This window comes from Theropithecus gelada, chromosome 1 (assembly GCF_003255815.1).
Source record: "Theropithecus gelada isolate Dixy chromosome 1, Tgel_1.0, whole genome shotgun sequence".
NCBI classification, from domain to species: Eukaryota; Metazoa; Chordata; class Mammalia; order Primates; family Cercopithecidae; genus Theropithecus; species Theropithecus gelada.
Genome location: NC_037668.1, coordinates 94,599,255 through 94,616,069, shown reverse-complemented (window position 1 = coordinate 94,616,069; position 16,815 = coordinate 94,599,255). Strand labels below are relative to the sequence as shown.

The following is a 16,815-nucleotide window of genomic DNA, read 5'->3' as shown; positions in this document are numbered from 1 at the left end:
CCACTGGGGGTCGCCTGAGCCCCGCTGCGTCCTGGGTTGGAGGCGAGCTGGAGGGGAACTGGTTCATTCTGTAGCGTGGAGGACATTTGGGACTAAAGGCATTTGCACACCGAGGGCCCCTCATCAAGTTCCTTTCCCCGCAGAAGTCGGGGGCAGGAGTGGGAAATGCTGCGGTTTCCTAGAACAGGAAATCCGAGGCTCAAAGTAAAGTAGCCCCTGCCCTTTCCCAGACCGGTAATGCTGCTTTACACGTTCCCCCTCCAAGGCACACGCGGTGGGTGATGGAGGTAATTGAGCGCTTACATTGGCCAGATACCCCAGATACCGACAAACATTGGGATTTAGTCGTCCCAATAACTCTGTCAAGAAAGGAATGTTCTCCCTTTAAAGGATTAGGAGATTCTAAAATGTTAAATAATATGCCCAGGGCCCCTGAAACTCATGGTCTTAACTCCAATGTATTACAAACGGGACTGGGTTCTTTCACTTTCCTTAACACGACTCTTCCGAGCCTGTTAATGGCTAAGAAACTTTGAAATGGAGACTGTTTGGGGTTGAGGACCTACCTGCTGGTATGAATGGGCCTTTCCTCTTCCTTAGCGACTATCCCCAGCCTAAGCCCATTGGGCCTTCCCAAACCAAAAGCAAACAAAATAAACACTATAGGGACCCTCCTGTAGTGGGCAATCATTGGAAACAGACACAAGATGCCTCCAAGCACCTAGCCAAGGGCATGGCTCTTGATGAGTGTCTTGCAGCAATTAGCATTAACTGACAGTAATACATTGGGATTCCGGTGGAGCACAGTGTTAGGATAGTGTTGGAAGAAGAGCAATAGGTTCTTTTGCCTATCCCAATCCCTACTCACAGAAAGATAAGATCAGGAAAGGATTGCTGACTGAATATACTATGAACTAGGTAGGAACTGCTGGGTGATGGATAAACATTATCTCATTGAATCTGTTCAGCGTCTATGACATAGGGGACATTGCTCTATCTTTTTTTAAGATAAGGAAATGTAGAATCGTTGAGTAACATGCTCAAGTCGATACTTAAATCACAGAGCTGAGATTTCTCTAACTCTAAACCCTTGACCTTTGTCAGACCTTTGGCCCACCATCCCTACCCTAAACATGGAATGAAGTTTTCCAGAAATGAGGGTAAAATTTTAAGAGGCTGACAGTAAAAGAGATTTACAATTCAATTTATTTTCATATTTTTCATTTATTTTCCAGAAAAAGAAATCACATTTCAGTAACAACTTACATATAGAATTAAACTTTGTTCCGGAATGGGAGCCCTAGTTGCAGTAATGTGTCATAATAAATAATTGCATATTCAGGATTTTGTGAAATAGGTGATTGGGAAAATTATGAACAAAAACCACAAAAATTATTATTTACAAAAAGTGATATCCATACTATTTCTAACTTATAAGGCAAGTAATGTTCAGATGATCTCATGATTATCTTCAACAAGTCAATTACACACTTTCCTGTCACCATTGCCAGCAGAGAGCTTTGCTGCAATTCTGTGAAGGAGCAAGCCTTCGCTTCTGTTGTTGGTTTTCTCTTGAGCACAGCGTAGAAGCAGTAAAGCTTTCATCACAGACTAAGCAGTAATGGCTGTCAGAATAAAGTATACTTTTTTGAAATAGACGTGTAGGAAAAAGGCTGGGAATCAACATTTTGACTAAATTTTAAAAGTATCTTGAGTATTTTAATCCACAATTCCTTTTATAAATATTTTATATGCAAGGTATTTTTGTGAAATTATGTACTCAGTACAAGATTAAAAAGAAATTTAGTCTATTTTTGCTACATAGATCAGAGAGAGCTCTAAATAAAGGCTACCACCAAATCAAATTACACACAGCATTTTCCTTAATTGACAGGATTTCATTACCTATAGAAACACAGCACAATCTTTCTGAGATTCCTAGTTTCTTATATTATTCAAGTTTAAAAAAATCAATGCCTTACATGGCCACTTAGTAGGAATGAAAATTAATATCCGAGCATTTAATTCATATGATCTTTTACTATACAAGTAAAAAAAAACCAAAAATTCTTTTTAATCAAAAACAATCGTGTTCAAACAGCTTAAAAAGCCAGCTGTATACGTTACTGCTTGGCCTGTAGTGAGGCTCTGTTCATAGATAAGATTAATATATCATCATATCAACACTTGGCTTTTTCAAGAAAAATTATTCAGCAGCAATTTTCCAATTCCCCTTAGACAGAGAGGAGAGAGAGAGAGACATACACACAGAGAGAAAGAAAGAGAGAGAGAGAGATAAAGAGAGAGAGAATATGAATTAGGAGCCAACTCTTCCATGTATGTCTATTTAACAAAGCAAGAACTAAATTCTGACATCAAAAATCAAAACAGCTATATGAATTATCATTCTAGCAACTTGAAAAGAAAAAAAAATCTGACTTTGGATCTTGGGACAGTGGTCCTTGTGATAGTTACTTGTTGTATGATTTAAAATACCTTAGAGCGATGGTATATGAATAATATCAAACATTTACTTTGCCAGATAAAAATTCATAAAAGTAATATAAAACTGAATGAGTGAGATGGAATTAACATTTGTATGATATACTCATTCAATGGAACATTTTAAAATTATACATGGCTTATGATCTATCAGGCTGATTCACAAATTCTGGATGGATTAAAAACTGAACTATCTTTAGAGAAATGTAAAGTGATTCAGTTTGATTCTTTTCTATATGATAACAGACAATTTACCCAGGAAGTTTTTAAAGAAACGTTGTTGATTTGCTAAAAAAGCAACTGATTGGCAAAGTAAAGCAAAGCAAAAAAAAAAACCACCACCACCACCACCACCACCACCAAAAACCTGTGAAATGCTCATTAAGAGTATAGAATCTTGCAAAATCTGTGCTAAACAGTGCACTGCTCTTGGCTTTCCCCAAAATGTTTTTAATATAATTTCTGACAAGCTTATGTAAAAATACTGTCAACATGGATCTATCATGATTCAGTTTCCTAAAGCTGTTTAGTAAAACATTGCTGCAGATTATTCACTGGCATTAATTCCACATTGCAAATAATCGGAAACATCTTCAACAGATAGGGGTCTGATATGCTGGTCATAGGTGCAAGCCTTAAAAATAATACAAAAACAATTTAAAAAATTTTATTGTTTTGAATATTTTAGATGATAAAGTTAAATTCACTAAGAGATACTAATGAAATTTAAAATAGATAACAATTCATTTGAAATGACAGGAATTCCCTTAAAATTAAAACAAAATTCCAGAAGCATTTTTTCAAAGCATTCCTGGTTATTTTATTTACAATTATTGAAGGATATATAAACTAGTGTTAAAAGAAAACTTTTCCAAAGGTTTCTCAAGGTGTGCTTAGAAAAAAAAAGTTTTTACCTCATTCAATAACTTTCTTAAGCTTCATTAAACACTAACATTTATTATTAATGTCCAAGGAGAGAGAATTATAGTATAGGACCATTTGTTCTCAGATCACAGTGAATATCTTCCAGAACACAATTTGTAAAATACTGGAATATTGGTGAGTATAGCCCAAATACTCTTTACTTCTTTCCTTTAAAACATTATAGGACATTAAAAAATATATTCGTTTTTTGCCAAAACATTTTTTTACAAGGATAAAGATGTATTTAAGATAGGCAAGGTATTACTCTAGGGATAGAAGGAGGCAGTTAGAAATCAAAGGAAAAATAATGTTAGAAGTTAATCCTGGAGAATAAATTATTATACCCATGGTCAATGTCAACTATGAGGTATCTTTTCCTCACAGACATACCCATTTAGGAAAGAAATCAGATATTAAACATGAGGGCCAATCAAGAGATTCACCATGGTCAACTCAACAGACTTTACATTTAACATTCCTTCATGAAAGATATTTAGATCTTAATTAGATATCAACAATGCAACTCTAGCTTGCAGAAGATGACAGAACATTGAAGCAATGACACAAGAGAAAGGCAAGTGTTTTGTTGTTGTTCGTTTGTTTTTAATATTTAGAGACTTAAGCAATGTATTCCTGTTTCATTTTCCTGCCATACACTCCACTGACAAAAAGGAACATTAATGGTAGCCATATTTAATTCATAAGTGAGAGAATGGCATTTAGATACTGTTTCCACATGATAAAAAAGCCTAAAGGAGCAGGGAAAATACAATAAAGCCTTAAGAGGAAAGTGCACACAGTAAAAGGTGGTGAGGCTGGTCATTCGAATAGTCCCTTTAATCAGTGTAACTTGGATTGATTTGTACATTTATATCAACCATTTAATTTGACTCATTGTATGGATACATAATATTACATTAACTTTCAAGGCTATATTTAGAGATCACTCTTGTTTTGCTATTATTAAATATAATATCATGCTTTCATTTTTTTTTAAAAAATTGCTGATCAGAAAACCATGTGGCAAAATGAGTACATTCAGACTGAATGGGATTTTGCTCAAATATATAATCTTTTGGAAAAGGAAAAGCTTAAACACAGACACATACACACACACTCATCTGTTTAGTATGTATCCGCATATTTTACTGTATTGTTCAATTTAATTTACAGCCTGTGGCTATTTTGAGAAAAAATATTGGTGCGACTCTTTTAGAATGAGGATACCACATGTTTGTAAAGTCAAAAGCTTACAAAATAAATAGGTTCAACTCACAAGTTAGAGATCTGAATGTCCCTTGCAAAGAAGGAAACATTTATTAGGATTTTGTGTTTGAATAAATAACAGTTTGCAACTTCCCTTCTACTTCAAGTCTTTTAAGACATTGAAGAAAAGGACAGAAATATGAAAATGAGAAAATGCATTTCAGGCTACTTTGAGACTGAGATAGTATAACAGAGTAACTTTAAGAAAAAGATAGGAATTTTCCTAGGAAAAAAAATATCTTTTTTTTTTTAAGATTGTAGGCAATTAAGTGGACTAAATGAAAAATAAACTGACTAGAAAAATGTTTTTCATCTTAGAATTTAATGCTTAAAATCTGATATAATGTCAGAACTAAGAAGGACCTTAGAGATCTACTAGAGCAATGATTCTCAAATTTGGGGCACTTATCAAAATGTATATTCCCAAATCCCATCCCTAGAAGTTTATGCTGTCAATACAAATTTATCGATGCCTACTATGTATAGCTTGTATGAACTTGATTATACATGTTACCTTATAATGCCTCAAAAGGTGGTTTATCTGAGTAAAGTAGAATCATGGAATTTCAGGGATGGAAGACATTGACATTTCATAGATCATTGTGTGTTGTTACGGTGTTTAACAATGTTTATCAGTCCCTACTATCTTCTAGGCATAGTGGTGACCAAGACAAAATCATTAATAAGTGATGATACAAAACATTAATAAGTGATGACACCAATCATACTCTGAGAAGCAGTGATTCTTTTTTGACAATTTTGTTATTGGAATTATCCTTATTTTGGTAATGGTTTTTCATGGTGGCTTTTACCTTGGCATTCAAATGAAGTATGTACAGTGACATAAAACAGATTTTTTTTTTTTTGTTCAGGATGGACAAAGCAATGAAGGCGTTTCCTTTGCAGTCAGAATAACTGGGTTACTTTCAGCTGCAGTGTCATTTTGGGGAAATTAATTATTCTATTTAAGCCTCAGTGTCATCACTTGTAAAACAGGAATTAAAAAGAGTACTTACAAGTTTTTGATTGATAAGAGGATTAAATGAGCTAATATCTGTAGTGACTGCTACGTGGTAAACACTCTGTCAATTTTTATTGTGTATCATTCAATTACTATGATTTTTACAAGTTTGCTTATAAAGCCTCAAAAGGTGGTTTATCTGAATAAATTAGAACTGTGGAACTTCAGAGTTGGAAGACACTTGACAGATCATTGCGTGTTGTTATGGTGTTTAAACCACGCTTTGGGGAGCCCTGATTTAAACTGTTGGAGAAACTCCTGCATTTCTTTGAGCTGTTTTGCCTACCAGGATTCCATGTGCAATTTTATTAGAAACAAATGCCCTGCTGTTAAGAAAAGCTTGAAAACCACTGGCAATCCCAACTCTTCATTCTAAAGATGAGAAACTGAAAAGGGCAGTGACTTGTCCAATATCATACGGCAGGAGTTAGGGGTAGACCAACTGTAGTATTACAGTTATCTGCTTTCTAAAAGAAGATTTAGAAGTGGAAATATGTGTAATTATAGCTCAAATACTTTGCTGACTAAGAATATATAAAGCGAAAAAAATTCTGTAGTTTGACTGAGGGATTCCTATTTATTAACTCAAAACCCTTTGAATTGTGGACATTCTTTCTTTTACAGGTGAAATGTATTCTCAAATACCATACAGTGAATTTCCATTTTGGCTGTGGGTGTAGAGAAGAATACAACTTTAAAAATGATTAAAAATTTAATTCTTAGTAATTATAAATTTCAATTATGATAAAATTCAGACTAATTCTTAATAAAAATTTATTTTTAAAAATTTCATGAAAATATGGAATTTATTGGAAAAGAAAAACATACTTTCCATGTTGCCAAAATAAAGTAGCATCATTTATACTTTTTATCTTGCTAAAGCAGAACCTTTTAAAGACCATAACGTTCAGGAAATGGTGTTCTGGTTAACTGGAACCATTTCTTTTTGTTTTAACCCCTAGTACTGAAAATAGTTTTAATACCTACTAGTTCATTTTATTCTGACTTGGGAATAAAATGAATAAATGAATCTGACTTAATGTCTTTGATAACTGGACTCTTTCATTGCCTAGGATCATTTTCAGGACATGAATTCTTATTCTACAGTACTGTGGATATAGATGTAACAGGAGATTATAATCTACAAAATTAAAAAAAAAACAACAAAATGTCAAAATACAAATCCCTGATACCAGCTTACTGTGTTATTATTTGATGTCTTTTCTGAGAGATGAAGGGATACATTTTCTATTGAGGTTCTGGTTATTCATAGTTCAATCATTTTGAAATTGCTGACTCCCATTCTGTTTCATAAAGACCAATTAAGGAATTACAGGATTTCTTCATAGTTTCTAATTTAGTCCCTAGAAACATTTGAATAATGTTAGAGATTACTGTAATCTATGCTTTTAATTACATTTTAAAAAATCAATAAAATTATTTTTTGGGAAAAAACCCTTGCGTTTAATTACTAATTCATTCCAGATCTATACAAAATAAAACAAAATAAAATATAAATACAAAGACATGAGAACCAGTAATATTTACACGTTTTTTAATATGCTTTGTATTAATATTCAAATTTTTAAATGAATTGATTACTTAAAAACACATTGTTATATCCATATGCTGGACAGTTCTCAGTTTTCTGCTTACTCTCCATTGATCTTGGTGTCATAAATTCCATGTTTCATGGAATTTAGAATTTCGCATTTTCTATTTTGGTTTCAAAACCAAATTGGATACCTTTACATAAAATGAGTATACTAATTAGTTTGTTCAAAGAAACTTCAACACCAGACTGCTTTAGGGAGCCGACTGAGAGTTTGTTAAATAGTAAGAATTTTCCCAGGGTAAAACAAATCATCTGGAACATTCTTTTGGTAGCAAGCACTAATAGAGGAGTACAAAGATTAATTTAAAAAGTTTCACTGTAAACAATTGCCAGTCACAATCTCATTTTAGAAGTAAGACTTTAAAAATTTAATTTGATTCTAAAATTTAAAGGGGCTAAAGATTCTTTGTTAAATTTGAGTGGATATAAAATGAAAATTTAACGACTAATTATAAAAATAATAACTTAATAATTATAGTTATTTAATAACATAACCTATAATAGAAATTGGTTTATGTTTCAATAAGTTCTAGGACTTAAAGGAAAACTAACATTTTCAGATCTGAATGAGGGAAGGTTTTACAATTGAGACTTCCAAAGAAGTTCGTCTTTCTAAATGTTCATATGGTGGGGCCAGATTGAATAATTACAGTTTGTATTATACCTTGCAACGATGAAATGACATACATTTTTGGTAACTCTCCTCTTGCTTCTCCAAGAATGGCAAAGATTTACAGTTTTATACAATGAATCTTAATCATCTGAAAGGAAATTTATTACACAGTAATGTGAATAGAATTTCATTTATAAAGCTTATTTTTTCATTCTCAAATGATATAAACAATGATTAAAATCCTTCTGGATCTAAACAGGGGACTTTTTTTTTTTCCCTAAAATTCTCAGTCTCAGTGTTTTGATTTCCTGTGGAGAAAGAGGAAGACGCGAGGTATCATTCCCCCATACTGGATGAGTAAGATCATCTATTCAGAGTAATTAAGCAAAAGTTGTTAGCCAGTTCAGCTATGGAAAGTCTTGAAATCTTAAAATCACAATTTTGGTTTTAGTCTGACTGATTATTCAGCAATCCCCACATTTGCTAAACTGTAGAGGGGCGAGTAGTTAAGACTTCAACATCTTCTTTACTCTTGATTATAATTTAATATACTTAAACTTTAAATATGAATTGCTTTCCCTTTTTACACAAGTTATAAAAATAAGAGGCCCTGTTTACACAGTTTGCATTTTTATGAAATTTGCAGTTTGAAAAAAAAGCTTTTTAAAAAGTGGTAACTAACGCTTTTCTTTGAATATGCTGTAACCTTAGAATTTTTTTCTGAAATAGTTTCTCAATTTAACCCACTAAACATTTGAAGATAGAATTTTTATTTAGCACTAGAGTAAAACATACTAAGGATTGAAGAAAAGTAAGTTTGTTTCTTTTTCTTCTGGTTCCACTTAAGTTTCTTTAATGTGTGGCACCCCCTTTATGACAGCTATCAATATTATATTTAAATTTTATATATTGACAAAATGCAATCTACCTCTGTAAGCATTGTGCCATTCAATAATACTACTATTAAATTTACATACCACAGTTTGAATTACATCCATTTCAGGAATGGTAAAATGCTAAAACTCAAGTGTCTAACTGCTTTACTGGAATGAGAGTACAATTTACAAATACAATAATTACATTTTAAAACCATTAACAATATTACACCTAGAAGTAAATACTGTAGGACTGGTCATCATGGTATTGTGTGAGGGAAATCACAGCTGAAAGTCATTGACTTTCCACCTGATATATCCCAAGTGCAGATATTGGTTTGTTTTCATCAAACCAAAATTAAAACCTGTTTCTCATACATCAGTTCTCCATTATATGAATCCTCCAAATCCTTGCATAAGATTTTATTAGTTATCTGCCAAGTATTTTCCTGCAAAACAAAACAACATGTTAACACGTTATCTGCTAGTTCAGTAATGCAATTATTATATGGGTAACATTTCTATTCCTCCTTCCCTACCCCTAGCAGCCAGATACTGCATACTTTAGAGGTGCGATACAAATAAAAGATACATGTTTCCAAATCAATTTTCAATTTTTCAGATCAGCTAGTTGACTTTTCACATTTCCATAGATCCACAATTTGCAGAAGTTTGGGGTTTGCCCAGAATAGATTGGGAGATTTATTTCTAGATGTGAGAATGCAACTTATTTTAGAAAGTGTGCTCATATAACTTATTTTCCAACTTGGATCATTTTCGAGAGTGAAAAGGGTATAATTAATAATTACATCAGTACAACAGACATGAAAAACCAGGATTTATCCCAGCAAATCACTGAAAAGTATAATCACTCTAGTATTAGAGAGTTCCTCTCCCCCAATTGAAAAACAAAACAAAACCCCATGGTTTGTGCCAAATAAAACTTGTCTCATGGCCACATTCAGCTTATGGGTGACCATTTTTGATCTGTGGCCTAGATTCTTTGAGTTTGTGATTAAAATGAAAAATAGATTCTCCCAGATCTCAGCTAAACCTGACAAGTCTAAACTCTATGAAGCCCTGTCAGAGAACAAAAAGTTTTCAGGTGGGAGATACATTAAAAGGCAAGGCTGGGGGCAGTGGCTCACGCCTGTAATCCCAGCACTTTGGGAGGCTGAGGTGGGCAGATCACGAGGTCAGGAGAGGTCAGGAGATCAAGACCATCCTGGCTAACATGGTGAACCCCTGTCTCTACTAAAATACAAAAAATTAGCCGGGCTTGGTGGTGGGCACCTGTAGTCCCAGCTATTCTGGAGGCTGAGACAGAATGGCGTGAACCTGGGAGGTGGAGCTTGCAGCTCACCAAAAAAAAAAAAGAAGAAGGCAAACAGTGTTTGTCTTGTTCATCAATATAATAAAAGTAGGATTTACTCCATTAACCTCAGTATATACATCTATATAATGGGAACAACTAGTCCCACTTAAGAAACAGAGTTAGAAGTCAGAGCCTCCTGACTTCTGATTCACTGTCCCATTTCATTGTCCTATTTCTACTTCGTTCAATAACTGGTTTGTTTTCTAATTGGGATGGGGGTTGGGAGTGGAAAAGAGGTGGAGGAAAAAGATGAGAAAATCACAATCTATTCCTCTTAAGGAAGAGTAGCTAAGGCAACATTATTTATGCAAATGAAAAAATCAAGATACTCATTTACCTGCAGCAAACCTTTTCTTGATGAGTGAAAATCGATACCCTGCTCCAACAAGTTCAATGTCACAGCCAGAAAGGGTGCTTCCTTCACTTGTGAACTGCACAACCAATGGAGAAGGTTTGCTTGGGCCTTCAGATAACTGAAATCTTGCCAACAAAGAACCCACCCCTAAAAAAAACAAACATTATTACAAGGTAACAGTCAATGTAATATTCTGGATATAATTTTGGAGATTGCATTCAAAAATTAACATACAAAATCAGACTTCATTGACAAAATGGTGATTAAATGAAGTTTATCATTGAATATTATGAGCAACTCTATTTGCACACTGGTAAAAGTGTCCTTCCGTGAGATGGTACCTCAAAATTTGAAGATGTGCTACTTGGAAGCCCTTGTATTTTCCAACCTATGATTAATATCTGAGGAGAGTGAAAAATGTCTAATCAGGGAGTGTGGAATCTGACACAGGATGAAAACATGCCTCCTTAAGAGGCCTAAACGATAGTCTGATGTGGAGTCTGTAGAAAAGGGGTAAAAGAGAATTCATTGAAGAATCATTTGCTTTTATTAATTGAAATAAGTAAACGCAAAAATGGAGTGAAATATTCCGCTTGTTTTTATTGCTGCATGTTTTGGGTAATAGTTGGCAAATACCTAAAAGCCATTTTAGCTTTACATGTTAAATAAAATAAGCTTGTGATTCCATTACCTCCATTTTCTGACTTCTGAGAGATATCAGGAATCTTCCACAATATTCTCTGTTGTTCAGCGTTCCTAAAAATGAATTAGGTAAAAGGTTTTTGCATATCCAAGAGTTTTTGTTTAGTGGATGCTAAGCTTTTTTATTTTTATTTTTTTCCAGATAGTATTAATTTTTAAAAATAGATCTTGAAAAGTTTCACTGCAATTAAAAAATCCCCTGTCTCTCTCTCTCTCCCCTCCCAGACATACATAAATCTCTTTTTTCCCTGTCCTTATTGTAACTAGCTAGAAAACGGTGAAATGAACATTTAGAGGACAAAGTAGAGCTAAAATTTTTTAAAAAATAAATTTGCTGAAACAGATACATGGGAAGATAGATGGAAGTATTAGTTAATCAATTAATTAAGGTAATTTAAATTGGGGTCATGATCTGGCTGACATTCATTTTTAAAACAAATTCCACTTCTTGCTTCTGACAGTCATATGGAAAAATGAAATGCTCTTTCTAGAGCAAATCCTTTATAACAGATGATATAGGCACAATGTATCTATTCAGTTTCTAGTCCCATACCTTCTCTAGTGTGCCTTTTTATAGTTCAGAGGCTACACAATGAAACACTACATTTCTCAGAGGCCTTTGCAGTTAGCGTCCTAGGTACAAATTAGGTTTACCAATTGCAAGCACGGTTTGAGATTTAGAAGACAGAAAGGAGGCAGAGGCCATTCTCCCGCAGCTTTCTTGACTGTTCTCCTCTGACCAGCAGTCTAACTCAGATGTGGGGATCTTCTAACACCAGGGGTCCACTCTAGCCTCTAATTTGTGGGTGCCAAGAAGCACTTAAGGAGGTACCAATAGGAGCTTGCTGGTCCTAGGATCAGAGTTACAGCTGTGGCTTCTTGAATGCTGTGGCTCTACCGGTGGCCTTCTAATTTCTCTCCTTCCCTGGATTGTGGCAGGCCAGTTCTGTAGAGCTCTGGGAGGCATTTTTTGGAGATCCAGCCTGTTCCTTTAGCACTTCCACCATTGTGTGAGCATTGAAGTCCCTGTTGAATTAGTTTTTGCTTAAAATAGCTACCAGCGGTTTCTATTTCCTGCACTGAACCCTAATACACAGGCCCGCTGTCATCTCCTCCTACAGGACACACAAGCGCTAAGAAGTCTATGACCCCTTGACCCAGAGGAGCCCTTTGGTGGAGAGAACAGGAGGCTTCATACCAGACTGCTGGTGGGAGCACCGCCTGGAGCTTGGTGACTCCTCCATCGATGGGGACCAGGAACTGCACATTGTTGAGGGCCACAGCGGTCGTCATTGCATCTGTATTGTATTTGTAATCTATGCGCAGGTCAGTGCTTGAAGGTTCACATCGCCAATTCACTGCCAGGTTCAGAGGCGTGGACTGAATGCCCTGGGCAGACACCTTGCCAAATGACAGGGAAGAGAATATTTAAGGCTCGACCAATAATCTGAAACAAAACCAGAAGCTATGATTTTCTCCCACAGGGATGTTCTTAGACATCAAAATGTCATAGTGTTGTTTATGCTGCTCACAAGCAACCGTGAGTGACAGGCACCGTGAAGGGTGCTGTGAGAGAGAGCTGGGTGCTTCAGGTAAACTGTTACAGACTAAAAATAGCAGCTACTAGTCTCAGTGGCACTTTGGAGTTTCCAGTACACTTCATGTCAGTTAAGGAGGTGGAATAGTACACTGGCTGGGAGCTGAGGCCAGGAAGCTAGACAGTCCCAGGTGTGAATTCTGATTCTGCTGCTCCACTTATAAGCTGAGTGATCTTGGACAAGTCCCTAAACCCCTCTGAGCTTCAGTTCTTTCCTCATCTGCTAAATGGGAATTACAACAATAATATTTACCTATAGAGTTGTCAGGAAGATTGAAGGAGATTTTTTTTTTTGTGAAACACTCAGCAGGATGCCTAGCACACACTAGGAATTACATTTTGATAAATGCCACCTATTAATATTCTTACCATATTTTCTCTTCAACAACAAACCAGTGAGTTAGACTAGGGTAGGTTATTATTACTCCTTTGGGATTTCATACCTGGTTTCAAGTCCTTACTTTGGCAAATCCCAAAGGGAGTAACTGGAAGTTACTTCCAGTTTTTACTTCCTTTGGGATTCCTTTAGCTGGAAGTGTTACAGCGCTGGAATCTACTGTCGACACTAATTAGAATCAGCTGTGAACTTGACCAAGAAAAAGCCAGGTTTGAAGAATCAACAAACATTGATCTAAAGACAATAATATTGATGTGAATTCTGGGTCCATAGCGAAAAATTTACAGTGTTACAATTTCTCGATCATTCATTATGGCGCTGAATAAGTCTCTAAGAAAGTCACCTCTCACAAGTACATGTACATTGCAGGGATCAGATGAGTGGTGTCTATGTCCTTGGATTTTTATTCATGGAGTGTGATGAGCTTTGCTGATTTTGAAGGATATAAACAACTGTCTAGGAAATGCCTACACATATGATCACCATGGAGAAGGGTCCTGAGGGTAGATTGAACTCTGAAGGCAGGAGTGGCTGTGGCAGAAACAAGCCCCAAAATGGATTCTTTTATAAAATGACAGATACGGCTTTTGATGACAATTTAAGCTAGTTAACCATTATAGTTTTTAAACTTTGAAGATGATTGGCAGCATAATGCTTTCTGCAGGCAAACATTTATTTAGAAATCTATTAACTAAAGCAGATCAAAAGCAGAGCAGAATCCCCCTCCCCCACCCCTTTTTCTGAACTCTGTCCTCAGCAGTAGTTCTCAACCTGATTATAGTTCCTCTACCTGGGGAGGTGCTTTTTGGATATATGAAAATGTGTTTTTGATTGTCCCAATTTCTAGGGGATGCTTTTGGGCCAGAAACTAAATGTGCTGCGTTTAAGGGCAGTTCCACAAAATGCTAGTTGTGCTTCTCCACCCAATTCCTTGCATTGTTAAAAAACAACAACAAAAACACAGCTAAATAACAGCAAAAGGAATTCCTCAGAGCACACGTTAAAATAAAGCAGCAAGTCTTGGGCTGTTTACATTTCACAAATTACTTTGAAATATATTAGGCTATTAACTTCTTATAGCAAGCTATAAAATAGGTAGATATTATTACCCTTATTTGAAGATGAGGAAACTGAGGTTCTGGGATATTAAGTACCTGATGTCAGTGGCCAGTAGAAAGCTGACTTAATTCTAGAATTCAGTATCTTGCCTACACTTTATTTATTTTAAAAAAGTAGAGATGGGGTCTCACTATGTTGCCCAGGCTAGTCTCGAACTCCTGGGCTCAAGTGATCCTCCCGTCTCAGCCTCCCAAAGTGTTAGGATTACAAGCGTGAGCCACCACGTCCAGCCCTTGCCTACACTTTAATACTTTACACAAAGTTCATACTGCAATAGGTGAATCCTGTCTAATTTCTAGATTTACTTAATAACAAACATGGAAATGAAAAAACTCTATAGGATTTAAAGATTAAAATTTTTTTTTTATCTGAAGTGAAGATGTGCATGCAGTGTATATAACTAGCGTCCACGAAGGAAAGCAACTGCCATCTTATTTTCACACTTTGGGGATGCAAACCATACATGAAATTTAACATCTGCCTTGAAATTTAATTTCTCATTCAGAAAAAGAATTACATTTAGAGTTTTCCTTTCTTATTTCCTTTCATTTCTCTCAAAGCATAAAGCAGTCACTAAGCATTTTAAAATATTTTGGGGAAAAGTTATATAAAATGTGTTTTCTATTATATTTTAATTTGTAAGTGATGAATTTATACCATATTACATATTTTTTCAGTATTATCCATAATGTTTGAAGAGTATATACTATTCTCACAAGGAAAAATTATATTCTTTTGCATTTTTGGAAAATATACCATTATATAGATATTTCACTTTAAATGGTTTCCTTACAACAATTTAAATAAATGTTTTCCAAAGCATAGGATGCATAGACTCCCTTGAGAAACTTATACAAAGTACAGATACTTGGATTGCATTCTAAACCAATTAAATAAAATAAAAAAATTAAATATATATATGTATCTGCTAGGTCCTAACACTCCCAAATATACATATACTACATGTATATTTAAAAATGATATCTACCTGTATTTACATATAATATATAATATATTCACATATAATATATTATATATTATATTCACATATAATACATCATATTTATATATTTGTATATTTTATATAATATTTTAAAATATTTATAGGTATATTTAAAATATTTGTATAAATAAATATTTATATTTATAAATATAGTATATATAACTATTATAAATAAATATATATATATTTAAATATATATAATGTATATTTCTTTTTAGCATCAATTCAGAACCGGCATTTGATTGAGAAATACAGTTGAGTTTGAGATGTCCTGATTTTTATTAAAGTACAACTTTCTTCATTTTAAGAGAATTAATCTGAACATACTTAATCAAAAATCATAATGCATTAAAAATATGGTAAATGAAATGAGCCAGGCACAGAAAGACCAATACCACATGATCTCACTCTTATGTAAAATATTTGAAAGTTGATTTTGGCTGGGCACAGTGGCACTTTGGGAGGCCAAGGCAGGGGGATCACCTGAGGCCAGGAGTTCGAGACCAGCCTGGCCAACATGGTGAAGCCCCGTCTTTATCAAAAATACAAAAAGTAGCCAGGATGGTGGTGCGTGCCTGTAATCCCAGCTACGTGGTAGGCTGAGGCAGGAGAATCACTTGGACCCAGGAGGTGGATGCCACTATACGCCGAGATCGTGCCACTGCACTCCAGCTTGGGCAACAGAGTGAGACTTCATTTCAAAAAACTAAATAAATAAAATAAAATAAACATAAAAATAAAAGTTGATCTCATAGAATTAGAGAGTAGAATGGTGGTTACCAGGGGCTGAGGTAGTGGTGGTGGAGGTGGTTGGGGTGGGGGTTTGTTTAGGAAGATGTTGGTCAAAGGACAAAAAACTTCAGTTAGATGAGAGGAAGAAATTCAAGGATCAATTGCATAATGTGGTGACTATAGGTAATAACCATATACTGTATTATTGAAAAACGCTAAAGACAGTGAATGGAAAGTGTTCTCATCACAAAAATAACTATGTGAGGTAATGCATATGTTAGTTTAATTTAGTCATTCCACAACGTACATATATTCAAAATATCATGTTGTACCTAATACAGATATACAATTGTACCTGTCAATTAAAAAATAAAAAGGTTTAAAAAAATCTAGGCAGTCAGCTGGTGTTGTGGCTCACGCCTGTAATCTCAGCACTTTGGGAGGCTGATGCGGGTGGATCACCTGAGGTCAGGAGTTCCAGACCAGCATAGCCAACATGGTGAAACCCTGTCTCCACTAAAAATATACAAAATTAGCAGGGAGTGGAGCTGCATGCCTGTAATCCTAGCTACTCTAGCTACTCAGGAGGCTGAGGCAGGAGAATCGCTTGAATACGGGAGGTGGATGTTGCAGTGAGCCGAGATTGTGCCACTGCACTCCAGCCTGTGTGACAGGGTGAGACTCTGTCTCAAAAAAAAAAAAAAAAAAAAAAAAAAAAA

General features: G+C 35.0%; 1 protein-coding gene across 8 annotated transcripts in view; it reads right to left on the bottom strand.

Moving 5' to 3' along the window:
* Positions 1-1,188: 1,188 nt before the first annotated feature.
* The window catches only part of SGIP1 (SH3 domain GRB2 like endophilin interacting protein 1), a 220,130-nt gene continuing 204,503 nt past the window's right edge, over positions 1,189-16,815 (bottom strand). For 4 of the 8 annotated variants that reach the window (XM_025355505.1, XM_025355465.1, XM_025355475.1 and 1 more), the window contains 4 exons: positions 12,447-12,649; positions 11,238-11,302; positions 10,529-10,693; positions 1,189-9,265 (listed from right to left, as the gene is read on the bottom strand). In XM_025355505.1, coding sequence (XP_025211290.1) covers positions 9,243-9,265; positions 10,529-10,693; positions 11,238-11,302; positions 12,447-12,649 — 456 coding nt within the window. In that variant the 3' untranslated portion in view covers positions 1,189-9,242. The remainder of the gene's footprint in view (positions 9,266-10,528; positions 10,694-11,237; positions 11,303-12,446; positions 12,650-16,815) is intronic. The other 4 variants (XM_025355457.1, XM_025355485.1, XM_025355514.1 and 1 more) reach the window with 1 other exon arrangement.